Source organism: Ornithodoros turicata, chromosome 6 (genome assembly GCF_037126465.1).
Source record: "Ornithodoros turicata isolate Travis chromosome 6, ASM3712646v1, whole genome shotgun sequence".
NCBI classification, from domain to species: domain Eukaryota; kingdom Metazoa; phylum Arthropoda; class Arachnida; order Ixodida; family Argasidae; genus Ornithodoros; species Ornithodoros turicata.
This window is the reverse complement of record NC_088206.1, coordinates 40738952-40762824: the sequence shown is the minus strand read 5'-3', so window position 1 is coordinate 40762824 and position 23873 is coordinate 40738952. Positions and strand designations below refer to the sequence as shown.

Below are 23873 nucleotides of genomic sequence, written 5' to 3'. Positions count from 1 at the left end.
CGAACACTTTTTCCTTGAAGTGATCTTCCAACTTACGAATCCTTCGTTTGCCGTCCTTGTCCTGAGTAGTGATGAATTGAGAGTGTACCAAATAGTGTTTCTTTATGATAAGTCGATTGAATACAGCATTCATCAGTACAGTCAGATGTCTTAGCCGTGTACCATAGCGTTTTAGGAATAAGCATTTGACTGCCACAAACTTGCACAATCTCATGTAGCTTCTCGTAAGGAGAGCAAAATGGTATCAATCGAAAACTGTCTAATGGTTCACCGCACTTGATATGGTCATCGAGTTTCAATTAATGCGGATACATGAGATGCTGAAACTCTCACAAATGGATTTCTGCTCTTGAATCATCGTTGATCCAAACGGTGATGTCAACTGCGAGCCGCAAATAATTGCATGGATTTGATAGAGCGGGCACATCATGTGATATGACTTAAAAATACTTTCCCTATCAATATACAGATGGAATGGCAAGAAAATCTGTAATGATTCATTCGATATACACTGCTTGGATATGGTTATTCGATCTGACCGATTTCTTTATGAAAGGCAATCCATCAGCGAGGATTCCTATCACATCCGAGGCTGAGTATTTCAGTGTTCCCAGCCCCATGTCATGCTTTCCAAATCAATGTTCACTATCCAAATTATAGAAGCGCTATCCTGACGACGGTTTGCAATTAAAAATTTGTACACATAATTAACGATTGAACAAAGTAACTGAACAAAGCAAACAAAAATGATGAACAAAGTACTTTAATCAAAGTGATACATGTAAAACGTTTGTGCCTCTGTCACCTAGTCAACGATATGAAGTAAGAAAAAAAAAATTAGTCATGAAAGAAATGCTAATGAAAGAAAAGCAAATAAAGATTATGTTTTGCTTGATGGGATAAGTTCTTTGAAGTTTTGATGATCATTTCGCACTTAACAGGTGCACACTGCTTACTTATGCTCAAATTTGACCGTGGTTATGTAAACATTATTTAGTGTTCTTTTCAGATGTTCTTGCTTTCACTCGATTGACACTGACACTTCCTGATCCTTCAGATTGTCTTCTTTAATTAAAACTTGCGTCACGCACTCGTGCCATGCCTTCTAAATAAATGTTATCTCTTTTTTCTCATCGTGATGTGTAGCATAGTAATGCTTATAACATATGATGCTCAGACGACAATTACAACATTTGTCTATTTTGAGGCTGTTGTCATTGAAGTTGTTTTCAAATCCTACCAGATACGAACACAAGGTGTCAAATGTTACTCTGTTAGCATCCCGATATGTTTGCGGATAACATATGGTGACAGCGAGTATAATTGGGAAAACTGTTTAAACATATAACGAGACCGCGTACTGTAAATATATGATAGTGTACATTTCAGTAGGTTAGTAGGTAAGGTTAGGTAGGTTCTCCCATCATCTTTATGTTGTCGATCTCAAATCCAAATCTTATCCAAAGATCAAGAAAAGGTCTTCCCGGAACAGCACCGCAAGCGGTACTGGCCCAAAGATCCAAATTACGGTCTTTCAATAGATAGATTCGAAATGATAGCTTTCCAATAGTATCAATATGTAATAATTTTCTTGAATCATATAATATATGGTGTTGGCTGGTATGCTTTATCCATCCTGGATGTGCTGTTCGCTTCATCGATTTCTAATAGCATAGAATAATTAATTCCTTACACATACCTGCTTGCGAATCGTTCACATGTTGCTACATGTTGGTACATATAGCTACATTTGATTATCACGAATATGGAATACTTAATTCTCTTGTGAGTGTCTGTATGGCTTGAAATGGGATAGTATCTATTCTTTACATGTGTTGTCTAGAATGTCTTATAGAAATGGTTTGCCCGCGTGTGGACATTGAGTCTATCCACCATGTTCGCCAGTTAATGTATGATTTCTATCGTTTCTAGTGTTAACTATTTACAATTATTGATAAGGTTGGTTGCAGGTGGGTCTATCACTGTCTCTAGAGAAAAGGATGGAGGTTACATATTTGAGTATCAGATGTCCTATAATAAAAAAAAAGAATTTGAGTTGATTGTCATCGTATGGCTTGAAACACTTATTGAAGCTAAAAGCCGTGTCCCTGATGTAAAATAATTATCGCTAGCTTTGATTTCATTCTTCAGATAGAAACATAGTGGTGGTGGTTTGTCGTTTTTCATAGACTGCTTGAGTCTCACTCCTCTGTCTCTGTCGATTTCTTGATGACTGCCTAATATGCTGTGATTGACTTGTTGTGGGTGGCCGGTTTTTTATCATAAATAATAATTATTGCTAGCATTGATTTTTGTATTTTTGAGATTTAAAAAATAGTTGTGGTACAGAAAATTGAGTGATTGGTTCGCTGGACACATCTCTGGGAATTGATTCCTCTGTCCTAGAATAATTGCAGTTAGCTCTGATTTTATTCCCTAGATGTGATAAGCTGGAGAGGACCTATCAAAATTAGCTTAACACCAGTCAGGAGTGGAACCATTTTAAGTTGAGACGAATATTGCACTCTTTGAAGTTTTAGCGAATAATGGCCGAAATCAAGTCATCTGGGAAACTCCAAAGGAAATGTATTCCGCGCTTCATAGAGTCGTAATTAACCGCGATGAAAATATATAACATGTTGTTTATGACAGTGAAAAAAAAAAGGCTAGGAAGCAAAGCGAGCTGGTGAAGATGTTGCATAATGTAAAACCCCGAGACTAGGGAACACGAAACGAGTTCGTGTTGTGTCTGTCCTTTCGTGTTCCCTAGTCTCGGGGTTTTACATTATGCAGCATGTTGTTTATGCTGCTTTATCCATCCTGTGTTGTGTTGTGCAGTCGATCGTTTCGGATAATATTAGCAACATACTATAATAGTTAATTGCCAGCATGTTGATTGAGAATCGCTTCTCGGAATTAAAGGTTGTGCTTTTCACATAAAATGATTGAACCTCTATGTGCAATAAGGGGATAAGTCAAATTATCCCCTTTTAGTGTTTTTGTTGCAATGATATCTACATACCATTATCTACCTGCCAAAGAAAATTTAGGACAGTATTGCAATTTATTGACTCGCAACAGGTGGGTAAGAAACGGCAAATGCATGTGTGTCAATGGGATGGACATTCAGATCATACCTCTTTTCTACACATGCGTAGAAATGGTGTAGCTTAAATTTTGCTTGGGTGCAGAAATCAACTTGGACTTCCGATCGAAAAACATGTTCTTCCTACCTCACGTAACAGTGTCAGCAGTGCTACTGAGCGTTTTAATCGGAAAACGTGCGCACTATACGAATACGTCATGTTTTGCTGGTCATACAGAACATTATTTTCAAGATTATGCTCGTTTAGCAGCACGATAATCACGATCTAGGCTGCTCCACTGCACAAAGGTAACTTCGGCCATCCTGCCGTCATCATGAAAGTCCGACTCATGAAAAGTGGTTTTTCCTGCACGAAAGCCCTGTGCGTGCTTTGTTATATAGAAAAAGGGGATATGTCATGCTCCTGGATTTTGTTCAATCTCTGCTAAATCACACGCTCAGAAAGGACGCTAACGGGACATGCATGTAGAGTAGACACACGCATATATGTTACACATTTTACATTTGCGTTATTCGAGGGAACTTATCTGCAACTACTGTACCAAATATTCACTCGCAGTTTTCTCGGTTTGGGATTTTCGACTTATCCCCGTATTGCATACAGAGACTCAATTATCCCTTGCTGTGATTTTATTCCTGATATAGTAACATAGTGGTGGTTGTTCTTCGTTTCATAGACCGCTTGAGTCTCACCTCTGTCGATTCCTTGATGACTGAAATAATATGGTACAAGAGATTGATTGTAGCTGGTCGGCTACTATGATAAAGAATACTTGGTGCTAGCATGATTTTCCTTCTCAGATATTAAAAATAGTTGTGACATAGAAAAGTGAGCGTTTGGATGGATGGCCTATTGCTGGGAGGGTTGATATAGAACAATTGTTGTTAGTTCTGATTATATCCCCTAGATATTATAGAAATTGTAGAGTTATGTACGTTGCATACTCCCATTCCTTACAATATCGATTCGATGTTGCATCAGGTCATCCAGGCTAACTATTAAGACTCAGTTACCAATTCAAATGCATCAAGTTAAACTTTATTTGGCATCGTATGACATGACGGTAAGCACAAGTAAAGCACGAGTAAAAATATTTTGTTATCTACACCACACTTTTTTGTCACATCTAGGGAATAAAATCAGAGCTAACTGTAATTATTCTACGACAGAGGAATCAATCCCCAGAGGTCCAGCAGACCAATCAGTGAATTTTCTATACCACAACTTAATATCTAAAAAAATAAAAAATCAATGCTAGAAATAACTATTCTTTATGATAGAAACCGACCACCCAGAACAAGTCTCTCACAGCATATTAGGCAGTCACCAAGAAATCGACAGAGGCAGAGGAGTGAGACTCAAGCAGTCTATGAAAACGACAAACCACGACCACTATGTTTCTATCTGAAGAATGAAATCAAAGCCAGCGATAATTATTTTACATCAGGGACACGGCTTTTAGCTTCAATAAGATGTTTTCAATCCATACGATGACAATCAAATCAAATTCATTTTTTTATTATAGGACATCTGATACTCAAATATGTAACCTCCATCTTTTTCTCGAGAGACAGGGATAGATCCACCTGCAACCAATCTTAGCAATAATTGTAAATAGTTAACGCAAGAAACGATAGAAATCATACATTAACAGGGGGACATGGTGGATAGACTCAATGTCCACACGCGGGCAAACCATTTCTATAACACATTCTAGACAACACTATACAGACTATATAGATAGCTAGACAGCTATACAGACACTCACAAGAGAATTAAGTATTCCATATTCGTGATAATCAAATGTAGCTATATGTACCAACATGTAGCAACATGTGAACGATTCGCAAGTAGGTATGTGTAAGGAATCAATTATTATATGCTATTAGAAATCGATGAAGTGAACAGCTAGCACACCCCCAGGATGGATAAGGCACGCCAACCAATATCTTTTGTTATATCATCCAAGATAATTATTCGACATTGAGTTGGAAATCTATCATTTCGAATCTATCAATTGATAAAGATCGTAATTTGGACCTAATTGAATGCTTTCTTATAGATCGACAACATAGAGATGAGGGGAGAACCTACTAAACCTAACCTGCTGAAATGTAGACTATCATATATTTACAGATCGCGGTCTGGTTATATGTTTAACCATTTTTTCCCTATTATATTCACTATCACCCATATGTCAGCCGCATACATATCGGGACGCTAACAGAGTTCTATTTGACACCTTGTGTTCATATCTGGTAGGATTTGCATCGTTTGGATCAACGATGATTGAAGAGCAGAAATTCATTTGTGAGAGTTTCAGCATCTCATGTATCCACATTCATTGAACTCGATGACCATATCAAGCGCCGTGAACCATTAGACAATTTTCGGCTGATACCATTTTGCTCTCCTTACGAGAAGCTACATGCACTTCAAGGAAAAGGTGTTCGATATTAAAATGAAGAAGTTATGGTTAAACGTGAGAGCCAAACTGGATACCTCCGCCTAATCAGAAAGCATACCTTGCTCGAAAGGACCTATTAAAATTAGTTTAACAGCAGTCAAGAGGACAGATTTTATGGAACCATTTCAAGTTGAGACGAATATTGTGCTGTTTGAAGTTCTAGCGATTAGCGAATAATCGTCGAAATCAAGTCATCTGGGAATCTCCAAAGGAAATGTATTCCGCGCTTCATACAGTCGATTCCTTTTTTTTCTTTCGTTTCAAGGTACATCCTTCGTTTTACTAATCTAACGGTCACGTAAGAATGAGTGAAACCGTTTTAGTATTCCACTCGCTTCGAGATCATGCAACGTGCTACAAAGCGACAGCGTCTTATTGACGTACACTATCAAGCACCGATTTCATTCAACTGTCACATATATAACTCTATTTACTTTGTGCAGCAGTCGAAAACACATCTTGCGAGGACGATAATGTTTTTGTGTGGTTGGCGTTCCCAAAGAGCACTTGGAAAAAGCCAGACGGGTGTCTCCGCCACAGTGTTTCGCGGCTTGTGTTATCATACAAAAAGAAGAAGAAAGAAGAGCGTGTCGGCAAGAGGTATCGCATTTCACATGCTGCTCCTGCGAAAGGAGAAGCTGTCCACGATGCATTCACGTGATCCCTCCTTCCCTTGAAATAAAACAAAAATCAAGGGTCTTATAAGCTAGCTGTCGAAGACTGAGTCCGGTGATTGTGAACGAACCTCCATGGACGACCCTCTTCTCTCTGTCCCGTTCCCAGTGCTAGTTCGTCATGCAAGATGTGAGTGTACCCCTCGCCCTTATGCCATTTTGGTTATTTTTATTTCGAAACCATCACAGCTGGTAACCACAATACGCGGTCATGCGCTGTTTCTCGATTCGTTGCTTGCTGTTGTCACAATGAGCAACACAAGTTTGGAAATGCATGTCTATAGAACACATCTACTTTATAGTGATTGTTGAGAGTATTGTCAGCGGGTTATTTGCTTTAGCGGTGTGGCATGTCCAAAGGCCGTACTCCAACGCAAATGCACGACACAGTATGAGAGACATATCGGAAAAAATGGAAACGTTAGCCGACTCTTTGATAATGCTGCTTGTTGTTGTTGCGTGGCACCCGATCAAGATCTTAGCCGTCCCACACTTTGTTCTGATTGAGAAAAGCATTCACAGAATGTTTCGTTTTTCTTTGTTTTGCAGATTGCTTTTGTACAAGGATGATGCCAAACAAGAATCTGGTAATTTGTAACATGTCCTTCGGTAGTTAAATAAAAGAGTAGAAAAATAATGTGCTAAAATAAAAAAGGAATATATACACTGTTGTCTGGTCTCCGACATACATCATTATTTTGGTGTACTTATCACAGTGGCATGGGGGGAAAAAAATCATGCTGTCACGCGCCATGCATTTTTCAAACCGAAACCGAAACTACAGACGGTCTAAAGCTTGGAACAAGGGGGCTTCTGCAACCATTCAAAACCTAGGAATTCCAAACCGAAACTAAAACTACACATGGTCATAAACTATACGGGAACCAACCTTGGCGTCGGGTCCCGACATCCATTTTGTTAAAACCGAAACCGAAACCACACATGGTCAGAAACCAACCTAGCTGGCGCTCTAGCGCGGTAACCAACCTAGGTGGCGGGCCCCGACATCCATTTGTTTTTTCAAACGAAACCGAAACTACAGACGGCCAAAGCTTGAAAACTAGAGGGCGCTTGGTGGGAATTTCAAACCGAAACCAAAACTACACATGGTCGGAAACCTACCTGGCGCTCTGACGCGGCAACCAGCGTAGGTGACGGACTGATCGTGACGTCAACCCGATCGGAGAATGCTATTAAATGTCATCGGATGTTATTGCGTGTTATTAAATGTCATTTGCGTGTTATTACATGTCATTGCGTGTTATTAAACGTCATTGCGTGTTATTAAGTGTCATTAAATGTGCAACCAGGTGCCCATCAAACACTATCGACACGTGAGTTCCCATTGTTTACCTGAGTTAACCGTTACCTTATCCTGGCGGCGCATGTTATTGAAACCTGGGAACCCATTGTTCACACTATCGATACATGATTTCCATTGTTTTCTGAGATATCTTATCGTGCGTGTGCGTGTCGCATGTAACCTGAGCGGCCCATTGTTACCAAGTGCTATATCTATCACTACTGTAGCGTTATACAATAATTATTATTTTTCTTAGTTTATTAGCGTATGCTTCGGTTTTTGAAGTCAAGCACAAGCGCGCACAATTTTTTGTTGCCCTTTCTCTTTTTCACTGATTTTACGCCGAAGAAACTCGCATGGTACAGCTGAGAAGTGGGTTTCTCTGCTTGTTTGTTAGATGTTGTTATGAGCTCGGTATCCGGAAGAAGTAAGCTGTTATAGGTATCCGTGCAGAAATGCTTGCATCTGAGCGCAGGACAGCAATTCCTAGCACGCCGCCTGGGAAGAGAGAAAAAATTTGAGCACTTGATTAAGAGTGTTCCAAGTAACAGAGCAACTATAGTTTCCATAGAAAGTAGAATTATAAGGCTCTTATTATTATAGTTGAGCGTAGTTTTCCTGAACTGCAATGCAAGATGGAAAATCATTTACATGATTGGAATGCCATCATGTGCCGGTAACGGCGATCTGTCTTGTCCTCCGTCGAGCGCGAACAGAACTTTGGAACTTTGCCCCCAGGCTTTCGCGCCTTTTTGCTCGCAGGTGTAGCCTCAGACAACGAATGTATGAGCATAGAAAGAGTCCTGTATTACATAAGCCTGGTGATGATGTGGAGTGGACTCACTTATTATTTTAAAGGAGCAGTGGTAGTTTACTGGTGATGTGATTCTAATGACCATGATGAGCCTTTGGGGTGAAAATCGTTAATATGCACGGTGCTTTTTTTGTTGAATTTTAATGTAAGAATGAATATCATTAAGAGTAGGACAAAGGAAATAATCTTGCGATTCAATAAATAATAGGAGTCTTTGTCTTTGCCGCTGTCTTCTTCAGACAGGGTGTGATGACGTCACGCAGTCTGTAACAATGCATTGACCATTACTGGAAAAAAGTGCAGCAATAGAAAAATGGTGTGCATTGTCCTGGACGGATTTGTGATGAGCACTGTTTTTGAATAGGAGGAGTGCGTGTGCTTAGAAATAGTTTGATGTTGGTGTTCTGCTTTGTTCAACTGTTTCTTTTCGCTTTTTTCCCCTTGTTGTCTGACAAACATGCGTTGACATGCTTTCCTTCTACATGTAGTTGTTTTTTTTTTCTGTTTGAAAAGAAACATTCTTGACGATGTCGATAGTGCTGCCTTGAATGGGTGTAGTGCTATTCTTAATAATTTTGCGATTCATTTCGTTCAGAGAGTAACCGCGAGGGGGACAGGTGTATGACTTTATTCAGGAGGAACAAAGCGTCATTATTCAGTTATCTGCCTGGCTCTCGGATGGGATGGACATGTTTAGATTAGCTCGTTGTATGTAGGCATTGAAGGTGTTAGGATATTTTGTTCTCTTGCAAGTCTAATTTAGTAAGACTTTGGAATTCCTACAATTACCTCTCATGTATGGTGTTTTTCTGCAATAGTTCCCTATGCAATCATTATAGTAGAATAAAGGAAATAATCTTGGGATAGTGATTCAATAAATAACAGGTCCCCTGTCTACAGCGTACGCGTCCTTGAGCCACGCAGCTGCATGATGACGTCATACCGCGACACTATTGTTTCAGGTGGACCTTGTCCACAGAGGAGCATTAGTGGAAAAAAAGTGTAGTCCTGAGACAATAGGATGACGTCACGACCAATGAGCGCGGCCTGCAGGGGGCGCAAGGATTCACTTCTCTCTTGGACACTGACGGGTGTGGACGCATTAATTCTGTTCCTAGCAATTGCCGTTAGTGGAAGAGCGTAGCTTCGGTGGGTTTCCGTCTGCCTTTGATGGGGACCGGATGTGGGGTTCGTCATTGGCGAGTGGTGTGTGACGAACGGATTTACAATGAGGGAATGTAGTGAACGTAAAACATGATGGTGAGTGTCTTTTTCACTCTGTTCAAGTGTCTCGGTGTTTGTTTTCCTCTATTGCCCAGCAGTCGTGCGAATTGTCCTGACGTGTCCTGACATGCCCCGACATGCATGCTTTCCTTTGTTGACACTTTGTGTTTTTTTCTTTTTTGACAGGGAACATTCTTTTTCTTGACGATGTCGATAGTGCTGCCCTGAATGGGAATAATGCTATTCTTAATAATTTTGCGATTAAATTAGTTTAGAAGTCAACCGCAAGAGGGACAGATGCATGACTTTATAGAGGAGAAAAAGCATTACGATTCAGTTCCGTGCCAGGCTGTCGGATGGAGTAGACGCGCCGTTCTGCGCTCCTTGTTACCCGTACTCTGTGTTGATTTGTTGAGTGCCTAGTCCACTTATTAGCCATTGATGGAGTAGGATATTTTGTTCTTTTGCAACTCTAATTTAGTAAGACTTTGCAATTCCTACAATCACCTCTCATGTATGGTGTTTTTCTGCAATAGTTCCCTATGCGATCGTTATAGTAGAATAAGGGAAATAATCTTGGGATAGTGATTCAATAAATAATAGGTCCCCTGTCTAGAGCGTACGCGTCCTTGAGCCACGCAGCTGCATGATGACGTAATACCGCGACACTATTGTTTCAGGTCGACCTTGTCCAGAGGAGCATTAGTGAAAACAAAACAGTGTAGCCCTGAGACAATAGGATGACGTCACGACCAATGAGCAACGCAAGAAGAAGGCGCAGGAATGCTCTTCTCTCTTAGCAGGTGGTCGCCGCAGAGGGCGCTAAGAGCGCGCGCGTATGCTTAGCTGCCGAGGCGTCCCAGTCAGTTGCTCGCTGGCTGTCGCGGAGAGCAGACATGCTCTTGGTTGCTCCGCAGTCCCCGCGCCCGCTCAGTTTCTGCCTGGCTCTCAGATGGAGCAGTCGCAGGAGAAAACGGTGAGTGATTTACCGATGTTTGCACGTTGTTTTACCGTGCTCGTGTTAAGCCTTTTCTCGCCGTACGCGCATGTTTAGACTTGTTTAGCGGTGTCCCGTACCAAGCCTGTTGACGCACGTTTACCGTCGTGTGGCTAGTGGTTCCCGCCTTGTGTTGGCCGCGTAGTGTTGTGACGCTGTGGTTAGGCCTTTTCCCTCGCATGCCTAGACTTGTTGAGCAGTGCTGCCATTTTTACGTGCCGTTATTACTTTGTTGTTCTCTGTCTTTCTCGCATAGAGCTACGATGCTGGCGACATCTGGTGTGATGCCTTGGAACTAGGTGGCCACCTGCCTCTGCAACTGTCGTGCCCCAGTCGCCCGCACCGGCGTGATTTCTTCAAGATGCCGTTGATTTTCAAATAAATTATTTCCCACTGTCTGCTTCCTTTCTATCTAGTTTTTTTTCTACAACTTGAGTTTTACATAGAAAATCCCCTACAAGTATTGCATTGAGTTAGATTTTGCACAATTTAAAAATTTTAAACATTTATTTTTTTAAATTTTAAAGTACAGTAAAACCTCCAAAGTCGGACACCTCCCTACCTCGGACAACTCCCCATGTCGGACACAATTTTATTGCACATGCAGGCTCCCATTGAAACTACATGGGGACAAAATTCTCTGTGTCGGACACCTCCCTATCCCGGAAGTAGGACAGGGTTTTCCCTGCTAAGTCGGACAAAACCCTGGCCAAATTACCTCAATCTCGGCCCATCTTTGCACCAAAGACTCAAAATGAGCCGGTGGCCTTGACTTTCGCCCCTTTTTTCCCCTATACTGGTCTCAGCATTTTGTTGCCTTAGTTTTTTGAGTCCAAAAACAAGTGCTGTCAGTCCTCATTGTAATTCTTTGTGTGAGCACTTGCCTTGTCTAGAGCCTTTGAACGCGCACTGCACCAAAGCAATGAAAAGCGGGCTGATGCTTCAGAGACATGTCCTCGCTGCTCGAAAAGCTCCAGAGGTAATGCCATTGAGTGGAATCTGAACAGAATTGAATCTACCAAAATCAGTAATAATTATCAGTGAAGAATGGGTAGAGGTACCACTACCACCAGGTACCACGATGGACCTTAAATTGGAAAAGGGGGATATTTCTGGTAACACAGCTGTTATCTTTTCCATTTTTTGTTTCCCTCATATTCTCTAACTCGGACACCTCTATAAGTGGGACACGCTTCAGCTGCACCGCGGGTGTCCAACATAGGAAGGTTTCACTGTAATTTTAAAATAATTTAAAGTAAAAAGTGCAATACTTGCCGTGGATTTTCTGTGTAAAACTTGGGTTGAATGATTACTACTGTACAAATCTTGAGACTCGCAGGTCAGTCGAAGTTACAGTTCAAAGAAGTCTTTGTGCTACTACAAACGTGATCGTTTTTGCATTGGAAGGCAGGTGTGGAGTTGTAGCTGGTTGCGTGTTAATGTGCGGGGACTACGGACCTACGATCTCATACACTATAAGGTTTGGGTAATAATTGTAGCACCAATGTGTTGCTATGTTGAGCGTACAAAAAGCGCATTTGTCCGTTTTTTAAGGTATTGGCAGCATAATCTGTACACACCACAGTTATTAGTTCCGTCACAAAATTGCAGACGCCTGTCTTAAAACTGGAACGCTTGCTTATTTCACCAGTTGAATGCTTCTCTGCGGTAACAGTGTAAGAAAAGTTACGCCGCGTTTGAGAGAAATGTTATAGCCGATAGACTGAGATAAATTTTACCTGTGAAGCTGTGGCACGGCGAACTTACGCATAAACTTCGGCTCAGTTGCGAAGGCGTCTAAAACGTGTGTTTGATGTGCGTTAGTGTTTGATGTGCGTGTGTTGGTTTCTTAATTACGTGCTCTTAGCAGGTTGACATCGTGATATGTATAAAGAGACTAATGTATGTGTGTGTCAGGGAAATTCAAATGGCAAAATGGGCATCTATCTGAAGAGTGTTTCCAGTGTACCTGGTGACTTATTGATTCCGAAGAGTTTTCCTATTTTCTGTGTTCTGTATTTTTCAGTTCCACCTCACTAATAATATTTTTATAACCAAGAAGCAGGGCCACAAGCTGTTCAAAAACAAGAAGGCAACAATTCTCATCAGGGACGCTACACAGGTGGTTTGGGGGTAAGAAGCACTTGCAAGCCGAACAGTAAGCGAAGAGGCAGCACCAGGGAAAACAGCAGGCAGTTTAGAACCGTGCAAGAAGCTCAAGCCTCAGAAATTGGAAGTTATTAATGGTGAGTACCTTCCATGGTGAGTTAAATGCCGTCTCTAACGCCATATCATTTTTCAGCCTGTTTGGCCCACTGGGGCCAGCTCCACGGTGCAGACGTAACAGTGCCTGCACATGACTTGCTTCGCACAATCAGCGAAAAGATCCAGGACGTCAAGAAAAAACTGCGACTGGAAACATAAAAATTCTGCTCAGATAGAGATCTAGTCATCCGATGTAGTCGTCGGACATATTTTTTCTCGTCATATTTTAGACGTCGGACATGCATTTTTCTCAGTATTCTAGTCATCCGATGCAGTCGTCGGACGTACTTTCTTCTCACAATATTAAAGCCATCCCGTGTAGTCGTCAGACATGCATTTCGCGGAAAATATATGTTTCACGTAAACTTGTCTTGTTTTTCATTCCAGTCATGTATTCTTGGATTTAATTTCAGTCAGTCGTTTTCTTCCAGGTGTATATCATGCCGGGTCGAATAATCTGTTCGCAACTAAAAGCATTTTCGCAGAACGGAACGCGTGCCTAGTGATGGCAGTACGGATTACTGGTGGCGGCGTGGCAACGACTCCTAGGAACCACAAGCGACTGTAGTACCAGGCCACTAGCAGGTGAGCGCGAAAAAGGATGGGGAAATCAACGAACTTAAGTTGCCGCAGGACAGCTCTGAACGATTAAACGCACGTGGCCAATTTACACTAGATGCCAGTGCAATCAAAAGTCACACCAAGAATTTTGACGTCTGGTCTCACTGGAACACGGAAAGGAGCCCATCAGGAAGGCTGGAGCTTCAAAAACAGTGCTGCACTTTTTATCTATTCAGTCTTGCCCCTAAAACAGCTCCGTAATCTTCAAACGCCTTCAAAACAGGTCCTAGGGAACACTCGCGAGAAAGGATTACACAGATGTCGTCCGCGAACGCAAGAACAGGTGGAGGGCATCCATTGGGCAGTGCCAATGTAACAGGAAGCGAGCACAGTCTCTCGAGCAGAGGATTGATTGCGATGGCGTACAAGGCGGGAGAGAGAGGACATCCTTGACGGACCCCACAAGTTACATCAAAGGGGGACGACAGGCCGCCAGCGACAGAGACGACGCTTCTAGCTCCCCTATAGCTATACAACGTTTCCACATACCTAACCCAAGCAATGGCGAACCCATATGCCCTCAGCCGAGAGAACAGGTATGCGTATCGCACACGATCAAATGCCTTGAATTGATCGAAGTATGCCAGCACAGCGGGGGCGTGGCCACTGTTAATCCAGTGAATGGCATCGCGAAGTGCGATTCTATGAAGGTCTGAGGAACTGCCGAACAGAGGTGGAACGGGAAACGCGTAACAGAAGAGTTTTAGCTAGGATCTTATAACCGCTCGTCAGTAAAGTAATCGGACAATAAGTATTTGGGTCCAGTTACTACCAGTACCGATACTTGTCTTTGCACAGAAGAACAACACCACCATTCTGCATGCTAGGGCATAGCAGATGTTAAAAACCCGAGTCATACAAGAGCCAATTACACTCCAGAAGCGCTTGTAGAACTGAACTGGGAGTGAGTGAGTGAGTGAGTGAAAAAAGAACAAAATGGAGAAAATTGGCACAACCAACGTGGAAGCCGGCTACTCCATACCGCGTAGACAAATCAGAAAACATACCAATAGTCACACAAAGTCAGGACAGTGAAAAAAATAAAAAAACAACAACTGGGAGGCCATCAATGGCAGGACACTTTCTGCTCGTCACTGAGGAGACAGACGCAAAAACTTCATTTTGCGTGAGCGGCCCTGAGTCAACATCATGCATTTCTTTCGCCGGCAGTGGGCACTCTCGGCTGACAACAGGCTCGTCGTGAGGTGACTCCTGATAAAGTGCCGCGCAATGCTCACGCATTGCTTTCTGAATGTCAGCGGGATCAGTCAGAATTGAGCCGTCAGCTGACCGGATCTCGGTGATTCCATTCATTGTTTCAGGTTTGATGGTCTCTGCTTATCTTGCTCCCAACACCAGTGTTGTACCCAGTGTTGATATTCAGCGCGTTCAGAGCAACATGTCACGAAATTATATTTAGATAGAGTGATAAAGAAAAACGAGTGCTCCTTTTCTGCTAGCTGAGTTACAAACAGCTGCTGCTTTCGACGTACCACCTGTTTGTAACTCAACTAGCGCTCATTTTTTCTTTTATGGCTCATTTTACATACAATTTCGTGACACGTTAGAGTGAACACCCTGTATATGTGACGCTTTCTGCTCCAATATGTACCTGGTGAAGGGCAGCATCTGCCCGAAAGCTTGTAATTGAAGTTCATCCTTCTAACCGGGTACGCCACCCACTGCATAAATTTTTCCCACACACAATGCTTTTATTCGTCAAACATTTTTCTAGGGCTTGCCACTTTTCTTTATCTTGCAACAACGTTCACTCTATGTACAACGTGTTAGAAAATATCCCAAAATATATTGGTGCACACACTGCAGTGTTTTTTTTTCTTTATTGGAGAATACACAGGCATTAAGTGCAGGCTGTACTATACAGTGGACAAGCTGTGCTCGCTGTAACTACAGAACAGGGCGAACTGACAGATGCTGCCATGCGAGATCTGTAGCCATTGGGGTTTGTTTAATCACCATTGATTGCATGTTAGTGAGTATGGCACACACAGTCCATATCTGGTTGGTGATCTGAGTGGTGCAAGTGATATTGGAATGCACCTGTCAAATATGTGAAAGGTCCTTATCCTTCGGATTCTACTCTCCACGTGTATTCTCACTGCGGCTATACCTCGAATTTCCTGCACTTCTTCCGCAGAAAACTGCTCCTTGCGGAGAAAAGGGGGTGTATTCAGCTGCACATTCTTTTCACGCAGTAGGTCGTCAATCTTGAACCCCTTGTCTGTAACCGAGTCTCCATGATCAAAAGGCAGTTCGAGGCACCCACTGTTGAACACACATTTTCTGTCCGAAACGGAGCCCGTGAACAAGTCCGAAACAAATGTCAGCATTCCGTTCGGCGAAATGCCAACCAGTCCTTTGAATGTATGCGCTAACTTATATGTGAAGTACGCCCCGACTGTGTCACAAATGAGCTAGAAACCTCACACTTTCCGTAGCATCGACGATGACAGGGATTGTAGGGTACTTTGCCTTGAACGCCGCGGGCATTGTTTCATCAATGTAGAAGCGCGGTGCCCAAAGTGGCAGCCGTGACAAGTCAATATACAAAGCGTTGATCCATGTGTTGAATAGCTTCGGCACTGTTGCTTTTGATATGTTAAACAGATGACCCAGGTGTTGGTGAAAGAAGCCAACCTTCAGTTTTATAAGCACGATATACAGCTGATTCTCGGTGCTCAGCTTACCAGATCTTTTCGTTCTTCTTTGGCCGTCTTCTCCCAGTATACGAAGTTTTTTTCCATTTTCTCCTGGACTCAGGTAATCGTGCAGCTCCCTGAACTTTCCATAGTTTGGTATGCCTGTATAGAATTGCATATCTTCGTCGCTAGTCTTGAAGTTTTCGACACAAAATATTGTGCATTCCTCTTCCAGAGTAGTAAGTGACGGACATAGACTGCCGCCAACTCACAACTGGCCTTAAACACGATTTAATTAGCAATAAGAGTTAATTGGGACCCCCACAGTAATCAGCATCATGCAGTGAGTCACCACACTAATTGGGAGCGTCTAACTCGTGTTCAGGCCAGCTGTGAGTTGGCGGCAACCTGTGTCCATAAGAAAGAAAAAATAGATAGAGATAGGGTGGAGAGAAGGAGTTTAGTTGAAGATCTATGATGCATTCTTGAAGAAAGGGGTCCGGAACGGCGGCTGACCATCGCTAACCATCGACGGAGCACAGAGGCAGGTTGCAAAGCATCACACCAGGTGGCTCCACCGTCCTTATTGTGACCACAAGTTCTGGACATCCGGTGACGTCAGCTGTGATGTCATCATGGCATGTCTCGGCAGGTTTGGACAGCTCTTGACATGCAAGGAGAAAAAGACTCATAATACAGAGCAATGCCAACTGCTGTGAAAGCAAGACTAAATATGCTAACCATCAATAGCTAACAACAAAAAGTATTAGTTACACAACAAATGAGCCTACTACAACAGCAGTCATGGGGAGCGCAGAAGGATGCAACTGCTCCATCCGACAGCCAGGTGCAGAACTGAATCATAATGCTTTTTTCTCCTCTATAAAGTCACGCATCTGCACCCCCTAGCGGTTACTTTCTCAACTAATTTCATGACAAAATCATTAAGAATCACGCCAGCACTACTCTCGTTTCCAAGGCAGCTTTTACGGAAGATAGAAAATGGCGGGGATGCCTGGACAACAGCAACCAGCGCCCGACATGCATGGGCATGAAAGCCGCAAACAGATCGGGGACAAAGTTATAATGAGCGAAAGCATTAGTTATACAACAAATCAGCCCACCACAACAGCAGTAACAGGAGCGCAGAACGTTACGTCCATTCCATCCGAGAGCCAGGCACAGAACTGAATTGTAATGTTTTTTCTCCTCTATAAAGTCTTGCATCTGTCCCTCTTGTGGTTACTTTCTGAACTAATTTAATCGCAAAATTATTAAGAATCGTTCTAGCACTATTCCCATTCAAATCAAGGGTGCGACAGTACTAGCGTCATCGTCAAGACAAGAACGATCAACATGAATCTTTCTCATCCAAAAAAGAAAAAATACAAAGCTAGATGCATCAACAGAGGAAAGCATGCAGGTCGGAGCATGTCAGGAGATTCGTGAACGAGCGCTGTTAGACGAGGAAAAATCGCACGAGCGCTGGGCAACAGAGGAAAGCAAACACAGAAAAACACTTGAACAGAGTGAAGAAGACACTCACCATCATCGGAGGATATTCACGTACACCGCATTCCCTCATTGTAAATTCGCTCGACACAAAATCCACCACAATCGTCACACACCATACACCAGTGACGAACCACTCATCCGCACCCCATCAGAGGCAAACGGAATCCCACCGAAGCTATGCTCTTCCAGTAACGGCCAACACAATTGCTAGGAACATAATTAACGCGTCCACACCCGCCAGTGTCCAAGAGAGAAGTGAATCCTTGCGCCCTCTGCAGGCCTTGCTCATTGGTCGTGACGTCATCCTATTGTCTTTCTTTTTCCGTTAATGCCCACCCAGCTACCCTGGACAAGGTCCACCTGAAACAATAGAGCCGCGGCATGACGTCATCACCCAGGCATGCAGCTGGATGGTTCAAGGACGCGTCAGAGGCAAACTGAATCCCACGGAAGCTATGCTTTTCCACTAACGGCCAACACAATTACTGGGAACAGAATTCACGCGTCCACACCCGCCAGTGTCCAAGAGAGAAGTGAATCCTTTCGCCCTCTGCAGGCCTTGCTCATTGGTCGTGACGTCATCCTATTGTCTTTCTTTTTCCGTTAATGCCCACCCAGCTACCCTGGACAAGGTCCACCTGAAACAATAGAGCCGCGGCATGATGTCATCACCCAGGCATGCAGCTGGATGGTTCAAGGACGCGTCAGAGGCAAACTGAATCCCACGGAAGCTATGCTTTTCCACTAACGGCCAACACAATTACTGGGAACAGAATTCACGCGTCCACACCCGCCAGTGTCCAAGAGAGAAGTGAATCCTTTCGCCCTCTGCAGGCCTTGCTCATTGGTCGTGATGTCATACTATTGTCTGTTTTTTTCATTAATGCCCAACCCAACTACCCTGGACAAGGTCCACCTGAAACAATAGAGCCGCTTCGTGATGTCATCACCCAGGCATGCAGCTGTATGGTTCAAGGACGCGTACGCTGTAGACAGGGGACCTGTTATTTATTGAATCCCTATCCCAATATTATTTCCTTTATTCTACTGTAATGATTGCATAGGAAACAGAAAAACTATCGCAGAAAAGCACCACACATGAAAGGTGATCGTAGGAATTAAGCATTTCAATCCCAAAGTCTTACTAAATGAGACTTACGAATACAGGAAAGAAGAAAATATCCTAACACCATTGTTGGGAGCTCTAAATAACGGCAACCTGTTCGGTTAGTGGCGAGAGCCCAACTGATGCTTTAATGATTGTGCTCGTGAGATGGTGTCTCGCACCAGTAGCGATGTGGATGAAGGTGCTGCACTGCTACATGGCCCTCCCCTTAGCGAAGCGGTCGACAGTCATGGGCAAGCGGTGGCAAGGGGAAGGGCCCAGCGGACGTGGCGAGGTGAGCGGGTAGTAACTGAGGTGGCGGGCCTGGGAGACGGTGAGCAGGGAAGCTCGACGAGGGAGACAACTCCTGAGGTTGGGGCAGAAACCGACGCGAAAGAGGAAGGGGAATCTCCGGGCTCATCCAAGAATGCCGGCTTCAAACGGTCGATGGACAGTGTGTCCTGACGGTTTCTGACCTGAAGCGTGAAGTGCTTCTGAGAGCGCTTGATGACACGGAATGGTCCATCATAGGGATGTTGCAGAGGCTTGCGGGTGCCATCATACCGGACAAATACATGGGTGGCGGACTCAAGAAGTGGGTGCTGGAAGGAGGGTCGTGTGCAAGGTCGTGAAGGTTGAGGGCGAAGTTGGGCCATGGTGTTGCGCAAGCGGTCGACGTAGGAGGTCAGGTCAGTGAGGGGAGGATTGGCTGGAGTCGGGAAAAAGTCACCGGGAATACGGAGCGTGGCGCCGCAAACCATTTCCGCCGGCGTGCAGCCCAAATCTTCTTTAACGGTCGCACGAAGCGATAGGAGCACGAGAGGCAGCACTTCGGTCCAGCACGAACTGCCATTGGCGTTGAGGGCGGTCTTGAGGCGACGATGAAATCGCTCTACCATGCCGTTCGCCGCAGAATGGTAAGCGGTGGTTCGAGCGCGGTGAGAGCCGAAGCCCGTATATAGAATAGGCGACTGGACTGGGAGGATGGACCATTGGTTGCCATCAATGGCCCGCGGGCGGGTTTCCCTGCTGCCAAGAACATGGTAGTAGGCAATGACGGGCCTCGGAGCCAAACTTGCGATGGTACCAGCAAATCGTCGTCGCCGGGCTTCCGTCGCGGTCTCTGCTATTCGAGCGGCTGGGAGAATAGCGCCGTGGACTCCGACTGAAACGGCGGCGGCGGTAGGGTTGACGAGTTTGCTGCGGTGGAGCGTGTGATGCTGCAATTAGAGAGGCAAGCGCGCGGAACTCGCGGCAAAGCTCTTCTAATTGCGGAGAGCCAGAAGGGCTTGCCGCTGCAGACGGTGTTTGAAGAACGGGGTGTTGTAGTGCAGCGGTGGCAGCGATGGACGGGGTGGCGAACTCAACAACCGCATCTGCGAGCGTAGCCAGCTGGTCGAGTGACATGTTCGCTGCTGTTGCCAGAACCATTTGGACGTTCTGCGGCAGACGTAAAAATAATTCACGAAGAAGAACGTCGTCCATGGTAGCGGAATTGTCGCCAAGCAGCTGCCGCATTCGGCGAAGTAGCTGTGTGGGGCGGCGGTCTCCCAGCTCTTCAGCGGATAGCAGTTGTTGAAGGCGGGACCAGCTGGAGGAGGTGGTGCATTGCAGGAGGGCTTGCTTGAGCTGGTCGTAAGGTGTGGTTGGCGAGGGGTTGGCGAGGACGTCGTACACCTCATCGGCCGCAGTTGGGGTGAGGGCGGAGGTGACGTGGTAAAATTTCGTCAGTTGTGATGTTACGCCAGCGAGATGAAATTGCGCCTCCGCTTGGATAAACCACACGGCCAGGTTGCGGTCAAAACATTGTGGTAACTTGACAGCCACTGTAGATAAGGATGGGTTCGATGGAGGCGGCGGGTGGGCTTGATGGTCGACGGACATGGCGGTTAAGAATGATGTTCGATCCTTACGTTCGACGTTCGGGTCACCAATGTTGGGAGCTCTAAATAACGACAACCTGTTCGGTTAGTGGCGAGAGCCAACTGATGCTTTAATGATTGTGCTCGTGAGATGGTGCCTCGCACCAGTAGCGGTGTGGATGAAGGTGCTGCACTGCTACATCATCAATGGCTAAATACGACGAGCTCAACGAGACACCTCCGTCTCATCTGAGAGCCAGGCAGATAACTGAATAATGACGCTCTGTTCCTCCTGAATAAAGCCACACACCTGTCTTCCTTGTGGTTACTCTTTGAACTAATTGAATCGCAAAATGATTCTAGCTCTACTCCCATTCAGGGCAGCCCTATCGACATCGTCAAGACAAGAATGTTCCTCCTCAAAAAGAAAAATATACAGAACTACATGTAGAAGGAAAGCATGACAGAACAGGTCTGAGCATGTCGGGGCATTGCTCAACAAGCACTGTCATACCAGAAAAAATCGCATGTTTGTCAGACAACAAGGGGGAAAAAAGCGCAGAGGAACACTTGAACAAAGCAGAATACCAGCATCAAACTATTTCTAAACACACACACACACACTTCTCTTGTTCAAAAACAATGGTCATCGTAAATCCGTCCAGGAAAAAGCATTCCATCGACCAACTTCCCACTTTTCTATTGCTACACTTTTTCTCCACTAACGATCAATGCATTGCTACAGATACCTGAAACATTGCGTGACGTCATCACGTCGTGTCCGAAGAAGACAGTGGCAAAGACAAACCTTCCTATTATTTATTGAATCGCAAGATTATTTCCTTTGTCCGACTCTTAATAATATTCACCCTTTCATTAAAATTCAACAAAAAAAGCACCGTACATGAATTTTGATCTTCGTGATTTTCACTCAAAGGCTTATCATGGTAGTTTCAATCATTAGAATCACAACACAGTAAACTACCACTGCTCTTTAAAATAATAATTGTGACCCTGGAACACTCAACAATATCACCAGGCTTATGTAATACATGACGCGCAACCTTTTCTACGCTCATATACTCGTTATCTGAGGCTACACCTGCGAGCAAAAAGGCGTGAAAGCCTGGGGGCAAAGTTTCATTCGCTCACGGCAGAGGTCAAGACAGAACGCCTTTACAGGAACAGATATATGTTGCGATTGCACTCCTACTATATTAATGATTTTCATTCTTGCCAGTTTAGAAAAACTATTACAAAACTATAATTTTAGGAGTCTTACAATTTTTACTTTCTATCGAAACTAGAATTGCCCTATTACTTGTATCACTATCAATCAAGCGCTCCAAGTTTTTCTCTCTTCCCATTTCAGCCTTGTTATGCAGTGAAGCAGACTCTTATCCAAAATAATTAATTTACACTGAGGGTGGCGTGCTAGGAGTTTCTGTCCTGCACTCAGATGCAAGCATTTCTGCGTGCAAACAGCTTACATCTTACCGAGCTCCTAATGACATCTAACAAACCCACTTCTCATGAATTCATCTTTACAAAGCGGCTTTCTTATGCATAAAAGCAGTGAAATGAGGAAAGAGCAGCGCGCATTTGTGCTTGAATTGCTATGGCTTCAAAAACTGAAGCATACGCTAATACACTAAGAAAAAGACACTCATTTCTGGTATCAGATAATTCTTGCATAATGCTACATACACAACCGCATTGTCCCTTCGTAAAGAAAGCACAGGACAAGGGCACACAAATTTCTTTAAGCGTGCAGGGAAAAGGCTTAAGACCTCAGGAATAATCGCAGAGTCTCCACATATCGATATGGAACTCAACGGCTAACAGAAGATAACAACAAGATACTAGCGGCGGGTAAAACTGCAACACTGCTAAACAAGTTCAGACATGCGATGATGGCGTCAGAAATCAAGAAAAAAGCACACACACAGACAGCAGCTCAGGAATGCACAAGGAGACGTGCCTTATAGGAATTTCTACTCCACACTCAGATACCAGCATTTCTGCACAAATACATATAACTGCAAACAGCTTACTCCACCAACATATCGAGCAAAGTGAATACTGACACCCAACAACATATAACAAAAAACAAAAAAATCAATTCTCATGAACTCTCTCTCCTTTACCAAGCGGATTTCTTCTGCTCTACCTGGATGCCTCATCTACATTCTGAGTGAATCCAGTGAAAGAAGAAAGAGCCGTGAAAAATTACACGCACTTGCGCTCCAATAGCTGTAACTGCAAGCAACAGTAGCGCACGCTTATAAACTGAGAAAAAGGCACTCACTTCTGCTATAAAAAAATGATTGCATAATGCGATACACACAGCTGTGTTGTCCCTGCGTCAAGAAAGCACAGGACCAAGGTATACACAAATTACCTTACGCGATAAGGCAAAATCGCTTCTACTCGGGCAGCATAATACGATATATGCCGAATTTTTTACGGGTGAAAATTGCAAGCCACTGCTGAGCAATTACACACACACACACGCACGCACGCACACAGGACAACATATACAACACACGACGGGGAAAAGGCTCAACACGGAGCGCTCAGGAATAATCGCAGCGTTAGCGCACATCGCTACGAAGCTCAACGGCTAACACAAGATGGCAACAACAAGATATTAGCGAAGGGTAAAAATTGCAGCAAGTATGACTCAACTGAACATGTCTAGACATGCGACATCGCATACAAAATACTGCTCATCGGGGAAAAGGCCTAAGCCTGCGGCAGGAAATCATAGAGCGTACACAAGTTCATTTTTCTATTTCGCTTAAACTAAACGTGGTTTGTTAAAGTATACAAAGGCCAAGATCGAGCTGCTTACAGATGAAGATATGTATCGAACCATCGAGTCTTCTATTAGAGGTGGTATTTGCCAACAAGGGTTGAGGTATGCTGCTGCCAATAACAAATATTGTGCAAACTTTGACCCGGAGAAACCACAAAGTTATATCTCCTATTGGAATGCAAACAGTCTGTATGTCAGTTGCCAAACATTGCCATTGCCTATTGGAAGCTTCGAATGGATGCCCGAATCCAAATTTTCGAGTTTGGACATCATTAACCATCCTCAGGATGCAGAGTATGGCTACATTTACGTGGGCGACCTCCTCTACCCGCCGGAGCTACACCAGAAGACCAGGTATTTCCCACTAGCTCCAATGAAACAAAAGGTTGACGAGAGCTGGTTGTCAGAGTATCAGTTGGCTCTAAAAGACCAATTGAATTA

The 23873-nt window shown here is 43.9% G+C and overlaps 2 protein-coding genes and 1 long non-coding RNA gene across 3 annotated transcripts; 1 reads left to right on the top strand and 2 right to left on the bottom strand.

The window, feature by feature from the left end:
- The first annotated feature begins 6090 nt into the window (after positions 1-6090).
- On the top strand, positions 6091-6917 carry LOC135397895 (uncharacterized). Its single transcript, XR_010423842.1, has 2 exons — positions 6091-6378; positions 6798-6917. It is a non-coding gene; the product is annotated as an uncharacterized LOC135397895 (long non-coding RNA).
- Positions 6918-19000: 12083 nt separating this feature from the next.
- On the bottom strand, positions 19001-19651 carry LOC135398526 (uncharacterized). The gene has a single exon (XM_064629929.1). It carries the CDS (start codon positions 19649-19651, stop codon positions 19001-19003), a length of 651 nt encoding a protein of 216 aa, XP_064485999.1.
- Positions 19652-19754: 103 nt separating this feature from the next.
- LOC135398525 (uncharacterized) lies at positions 19755-20636 on the bottom strand. Its single transcript, XM_064629928.1, has one exon. The coding sequence runs from the start codon at positions 20634-20636 to the stop codon at positions 19755-19757; it is 882 nt and encodes a 293-aa protein (XP_064485998.1).
- Between the last annotated feature and the right edge of the window lie 3237 nt (positions 20637-23873).